This window comes from Macrobrachium nipponense, chromosome 2, assembly GCF_015104395.2.
Source record: "Macrobrachium nipponense isolate FS-2020 chromosome 2, ASM1510439v2, whole genome shotgun sequence".
NCBI lineage: Eukaryota > Metazoa > Arthropoda > Malacostraca > Decapoda > Palaemonidae > Macrobrachium > Macrobrachium nipponense.
Genome location: NC_087201.1, coordinates 134,149,079 through 134,156,578, shown reverse-complemented (window position 1 = coordinate 134,156,578; position 7,500 = coordinate 134,149,079). Strand labels below are relative to the sequence as shown.

General features: G+C 36.3%; 1 protein-coding gene across 1 annotated transcript in view; it reads left to right on the top strand.

Annotated features, from left to right (window-relative positions):
- The window catches only part of LOC135221006 (uncharacterized), a 215,182-nt gene that overhangs the window by 3,136 nt on the left and 204,546 nt on the right, over nt 1-7,500 (top strand). Inside the window, 1 exon segment of the mRNA XM_064258722.1 lies at nt 7,140-7,500. This exon segment is cut by the window's right edge and continues 76 nt beyond it. Coding sequence (XP_064114792.1) covers nt 7,484-7,500 — 17 coding nt within the window. The 5' untranslated portion in view covers nt 7,140-7,483.

Sequence of the window (7,500 nt, the reverse complement as noted above, 5' to 3'; positions counted from 1 at the left end):
ATCCTGGAAATATATATATATATATATATATATATTATATATATATATAATTGCTTTATTCAGTATAGAAGTGCAGGCGCTGATAGTTTTGGGAATAAATCTCCTAGTTCAAAGGGCCAAAGTGTTTGTTTGATACCGGGAACTATGCATGTATGTATTTAGAGTTGCGCCCCCCCCACCCCTGGAAAATATGCTGCCGGCGCCCATGTATACATATATATATATATATATATATATATATATAATATATATATATATATATATATGTTTGTATTAAAACGATGATTACTGTAAGTTTAGAAGTATATTTAGGTGAAAGTTTCTCAGTAAACAAGAGTATTAAAACCATTACTTAATGAACTCTGATAGAAAAAAAAATGGCTTCCTTGGTAGATAGGACCGTATCCTTGAAAAAAATGAACTGGAAGGTATTCCTATACCTTTAGCGTATTCATGTTGCAGATGTCCTTGAACATGTCTAGCAAAGCACATTCGTTTTTTTTTTGTTTCTTCTTTTTTTTCGTGCGAAAATTTGAATGTCCAGCAACACGTTTATGAATGGAATAGTAAGAATCATAAGGTGTTCATCACACGTTGGGCATTTGCCTGAGAACATCAGTAAAACTATTCCGCCAGTGGCCTCCAGTACTAGCAGTGCATCGTAATAAACTTTTTTGCTCGTAGACTCGTATTCCCATAGTACGCGCTCTTGCGTTCGTGTGAGTGGGCGGACTGACTTTTTATTCTTCTTTCTATCTTTAAACTCGACGTCCTCGGCTCTTGTCATTTCGCAGTACAGTCCCTCAGTGTTACTATGCAAGGCCTAAGCCTTCCCGGTTTGTGGACAGTGATTAGCTGTTTGCTGTATACTTTTTATTATATATTAATTTTTTTCTTTTTAATATAGAAGTTCTTAATGGTAATTGATCGTGATTTACTTTCATGTGACAGCTTATCTCGTGGCCAGAGACTTTTGCCCTTTCTTCTTGTCAGTGTTTATTAGTTATAAATACCTACTTGTCGCATTTTTCTATTATCCATTTTTTTTATTCACTAATGTATTTCTCCTAGAGCAGGGTCATCTAAAATTACCTTTATTCATAAGAATTTTCACTATTCTAAAAGATGTTCTTCACGCCCATTTTCACACACATTAAAGGCTTGAGCTACAGTCAGAGTATATTTTCACACAATTTCGGTCAGCCCAGAAGTTGTCAGTGCTTATTGATGCTGTTATAAGTTGTTCCTTTCGCCACGTTGGGATCCCCACGATTGATGAAGTTGCACTGTCAAATAAGGTGTCCAATTCTCGCAAGTCTTCCTCTGTAACCTCTTAATTGGAGGCTTTGAACCGAGTGTGAATCTGTGGGCCACCTTGCCCGCGACGAACGGCTGTTTTGGTTCTAAACAAAGACTCTGACGCCCTCGCAGACTCTCCAGCACTTCCTTATTGAGCAGGTTTCTAGAGAGGAGTCTTGTTGGTTTGCGCAAGGTGCTCAGATACCTGACTGGGTTCGTTTGCCCTCGTAACTGTCCGAATTGTGTATTTATTCGCTTTTTCTTGTGACTGTAATTACTATCTATTCATTTACCTAGCACGTTTGCTTACATTTGTTTCGTCTCAGGTACATGGGATTGCTTTTAATTTCCAGGAAGCAAATGCAGTCGGAGGTTACAAAACTATTGCGTTCTGTATAAAAATAATTTCCCTTTATAAAATGGGTGTTCATTAATAAGAGCCAAATATGTTCGCTTGAAACTTCATATTCTTCTCAATGATTTTCTTTTTATCGTAGGGGATTTTATTTAATCTCAGTTTTCCCGCAGAGAACGGACAGTTTTACCAACCTTGAATATTACAAGCGAACCCGTTGTTTGGGCAACTGTTGTATTAATTTTTTTCACTTGTTTATTATTACGAGAAACTAACATATTTTTGAATAGTTATTCCGACTACTTAACCCTTCAATATGTATACTTTTATTCACGTATTCACAATGCTTGTTTTGAAAAATGTCCACCGTTTAGGTCTGTCACTTATAAAGAAAAATGTGAAGTCATACCAGAAAGTCAGCAAACTCACGCGTTGGCATCTTTCACTTTCGAGTGTTAGTTGGGGTGTATCTTAGCAATGTTGCATCAGGAATAATAATAAGCACCCGAGTCCGCTAGATATTGTTTCTTGTTTTTTTTTCTCCTTTAAGGAAAATGCTCTGACTTTAGACTGCTACAGTTGTGGCGCGATCAAGAATTAGTGCTCACTATGTGCGCTAAGTTTGCTGTTAAATAGCACAAGTCGCTCCTCCTCCGTTGTTCCTTGCAAACCATTTAGATCAGTGGTTCTTAAGATGGGGGGCACCAGTAATTTCCAAAGGATGCGCGAGCCCCAGGGAAAAATGAAAAGTTCTCTAATTATATTCGTTATTCTCTTAACAAGAGTGAGGAACTAGTATTCAGAGGTTTATGAAAAAATGCAAAAGTATCAACTTATAACATTAGTTTCCTATAGTCTACTACTCTAGTAGACTCGTTGGGTTACCATGTTTTGTAATTTTTTACTACTTCCCTCCCAGTCTCTCGAAACCCCTTCTCTTTCTCTCTCTCATTTTTTTTATTATCCTTTAAATCTTGGAGGGAATTTTACTCATAGATGCAAGGGGGGCGTGGAGAGAAGGACCAACTCTGAAGAGGGGGCGTGGCAATAAAAAGTTTAAGAACCATTGCTTTAGACCTTTCAGAATATATACAAATGACAGGGAAAACTTAAGCTGTTGATTGTTGCGATCAGTATTTACGTGATAACAATCTATATGGACAATTGAAACTTCGCTTTTGTCATTTATTTTCTCTGTCTCGGCTTACTATTTTTCCGAGTGGCACTTATGACATTTTAAATCATAAATTCAAAAGTAACATTGTATCTTTTAATGAAAAACAAGGTATGTCAAATCAGCATTGATGCACAATCAGACTTGTGATTGAGCTTACATAGCAGCAGTTTTTTTTTTTCCAGTGAAAGCAAAAGTTCTGATTTGACTCCAACTTCAGTGCCAGTTTCAACACGTGTTATATCTAGGCCGACAATGGACTTATTTTCATAGTCAACCGATTGGTTTTACATGGAACGTTCTTTGTGGCAGCTGTAGAACTATTTAATATTCAAATCACACTAAATTGTTTGACATTTGACAGCAGCGTAATGTTGATTCATCTTGCCATGGTTACCATTATATTATATATATATATATATATATATATATATATATATATATATATATATATATATATATATATATATATATATATATACATATATATATATATATATATATATATATAGTATATATATATATATATATATATATATATATATATACAGGTATATATATGTATATATATACACGTATATATGCATATATATACATATGTGTGTATGTAATATATACACCATACCCCTAAAGAGGACTGGCTACCGAAGGTGTTAAACATCCTATTCTCAGAGATTATTCGGGCGATATTGCTAGCTCTTGTCCTTACATACAGTAGCTGCGATCAACAGCAGTCTTTTAACTACCAAATATAGTAGTCACTGCTTTGGTTCATAGAGGTTTCACTGATTTGTCATAAAGCGAATCAAATTCACTTTACACTGTCAACTTAACTTATTTGATAAAATAAGTTAAGTTGAAAAGGAATATATCCGAAGTGTGTATAAAGTTTAGCTCAGTTGCTTAGCTTTATTACCGTATTCTCTCAAAAAGTTAAGTATGTCTCAGTTTAACCAGACCACTGAGCTGATTACAGCTCTCCTAGGGTTGGCCCGAACGGATTAGATTTTTATTTACTTGGCTAGGAACCAATTGGTTATAGCAGCGGGACCTACGGTTTACTGTGGGATCCGAACCACATTATATCGAGACATGAATTTCTACTCACCAGAAATAAATTCTTCTGGTTCCGGCATTGGCGGAAGCGGGAAGCGAACTCGGGCTATCAGATCGGTAGGCGAGTACGCAACCCACTCGTCCAATGAGGAACTGTATTCTCGCAAAAGCTTAGTGATTTTCAAGATGTTAAAGAACGGTAAACGACGAGATTAGAAGTTGATAGACCAGGTTGCCACAGACACAATGTAACCTACACGGGGAAGGTCTTTGCCAATGTATTAGTTGAATAGTCATTGAACTTCATATTTCGTTTATTGGTGCATCGCAAACAGGTCCTCTGTGTATTTTTTATATGGTGCCTAATTGTACCTCCAGAGAAGGATATTACTTGAATCATTCTGAAATAGTATAAGTTTTCATTTACTGGAAGTATAGTGATTACATATAGTGATGTTTACGTAAAGTGTGTTTCAGCAGATTTATTTTTTAAATGCAGAGTGATGAAGCTATTTCACCGTAGGTGTGGCTGTTGGTCCATGAGAAGGCAGAGCACATGAAAAGAGATAGAATTTGAGGAAAGGCTTAGTCATTGTAGATACAGCCAGTTATTGTGATGATTTTATGTAGAACTTCCGGTTATTAGATAATGATTTGGTTATGTTTCTGATTATAGTAAAAAAAATTGTTCCATGGTTTTATTATTTATTTTGCATGGACGTTATAATCGATGGACGCATTATGTAAAATTCTGTCGATTGAAAAGAATCAATTGAAATCCAGGATTTAAAAAGAAAGTGCAAATGAACATGTATATAAAATCGTGAAAAGATTTAAAAGTTTTCATGACTGAATATTATGAATCTAGTCTGCCTCATATTCTTATCAGCATAATTTCACATTGTCAGTTACAAAAAAACATTGCAAATGTTTTTTCTTCCTTATACATCTTGCGTTTCCAAATTACATTATAATGTTTCAACTTTTTGCACGATCTTTAAAGATACTTGAATACAACTTTGTCTCGTGTTCTTTAATTCTGGATTTTCACTACAAATAACTGGTCGTGGGGTCTCATTACGTTTCTTATTCACTATCCTCAACGTATTGTCATGGTTGATGGCCGAGTAACCTATTTTCGGCAGAAACTTTAACTATAAAAGTAAGTTTTTAAGGATAACAAATACAGTTGAAAAGCAACTCTTCATCGGATATGGTGTGAGTTGGCTTTCCTTTTGGGCTTGTAACAGCACAACCACGTGCGTGTTGTATTTGCATATAAATTGTTTTTCTTAAATATTACAATACTTTTAGAAATGAACATTGTAATATGGTAATGTTTTTAAAAAGAATGAATCTAGGTAGCATCAACATTTAGTATCTTTTTGTTGTACCCATTTTTATACGATTTTAAAACACGACTTAGAAATAGAAAGATATAACGTTATTTTTGCAGAATTGCTAGAACCTCGTTTCTTGATGTGTTGATTTTTTTTTTCGCGAACATCCTCTCTCGATTAATGAAATTAAGCAAGAGTTGGGTCTGGTCAGTACCTGCATGGTGACCACCAATGAAAACCAGATCCTTTCACCCATAAGCTCCTTGTTCCTCATGTTTCATTATATCGCCATGTAATAAAGCGCAATTTGAATTCATATGTGTAATTTTTCATGTGTAACAACGATTAAGGGTCATGAAGTCCACTCGTACATGTCCTGTCCACTAAAATATTTTTTGTTTAGAAATGAAATTTTTAAAAAATGAATTGAGGTATATATTACCTGTTCTAGAGGATTTTGAAACTGCAAAAGCTGATTCCTGATTTGTAGCTTTTTCTTGGCCAGTTGTTTTTTCTTTATTTTTTTCCTTTTTTTTTGCGATGAGCATTTACCAACCTTTAGGTGCTCTGTTGACTGGGCCCAGTCATTCTTACCACTAACTACTGTATAAGAATGTTGAATCTCAGTACATGTTTCCGAGCTTGCGTTGGCAACGTTCCTAAACATCAGACATGACTTATGGGCCCTTTTAGATTACCATAATTTTTTTTCGGTATAGGTACGCTAGTCCTTTATACATTTTTCTCCCGTGGGGGTTGGGGGGAGTGCCGTCAGTTCGTACCATGTAGACATTACTTAAGGGTCTTTGCAGCGTCCCTTCGGCCCTTAGCTGTAACCTCTTTCATTCATTTTACTGTACCTCTGTTCATATTCTCTTCCATCTTGCTATCCACCCTCTTTAACAGTTGTTGCATAGTGCAACTGCCGGATTTTCCTCCTGGTATACCTTTCTCACCTTATTATCAATTTCCGTTTCAGCGCTGAATGACATCGTAGGTCCCAGCGCTTGGCCACTAGCCTAGATTCTATACTCTAATCTATTTATAGATTTTTTCCGCACCGGGAGTAGTTCTTCGTTGGACGGGGTTTACGTGATCACCTACCGATTTGGTAGTCCCGAGTTCGATTCCTTGCTCTGCCAGCGTAGAATCAGAGAAATTTATTTTTGGTGATTAGAAATTAATTTCCCGATATAATGTGGTTCGGATCCCACAATAAGCCGCAGGTCCCGTTGCTAGGTAACCAATAGGTTCCTAGCCACGTAGAAATATCTAATCCTTGGGGCCAGCCCTAGGAGAGCTGTTAACCAGCTCAGTGGTCTGTTCAAACTAAGATATATTTAACTTTTCCGCACCGCGAAGAACTTGAGTGATAGAAATCCAGGAATTCCCGGGGGCCTTCGTGGAGTCCCTCTCGCGTTATCTCCGGAACTGGTCCAGTGACGCTCCCGAGATGCAGGAAGTCACAGGTGGCATGAAATTGCAAGTTGCAAGGATACGTGTTGCGTTGGTCTGTAGTAGGTGTTACGTATTCTGTGAGTCTGTATGCAGCTGTCAGGGTGCTTGTATGTTTTGTCAGTCTGCGCGCCTAAGTAATTGTGAATGTATTCACGTCCGTAACTTGGTCTTTATATATATATATATATATATATATAATATATATAATATAATATACATATAAAGTGGTGTGTATGTATATAACTATATATGAGTATATCTGTATATATGTATATATATATATAATATATATATATATATATATATATATGTATAACTTCGTTGCTGATTAAATCTGTTCAAGAAAAAATGTAATCACCTCGCGTGTTTTGACAATATTGTTTAACGAGGTGATCGTTGTGACGGCTAAGATTCATCGTGTCTAATCAAAAGATGACCTCTAATACTCTTCTTTCAGAATTTACCGACGCAAAAGTGTGAATCGTATTCCGAAACCAGATGCAAAGTGTCTTTCGAGTGTAACTGGAATTCTGACTATCATTCATGTCTCGCCAAGTGACTTGTAGTGTTCTCTGTAATTACTGTCATTTAGTGAAACAGTTCTCGGATGCTCTTTGCAACTATAATGAAGACTGGATCTGTGTTGAACGCCACGTTAAAACTTTAAAGTGCTTGCCATAGATTTGTGAAGAAAGAGCGAGTTAAAAATCGTAGTTCCGACATCTAGAAGACGAGGCGGCTATCAGTTCAAAACATTGAAAACGGGTTTTGAGTTGTCTCGTAGGGGCCACTAAGGAAATCATGGCGGGTCAAGGTCG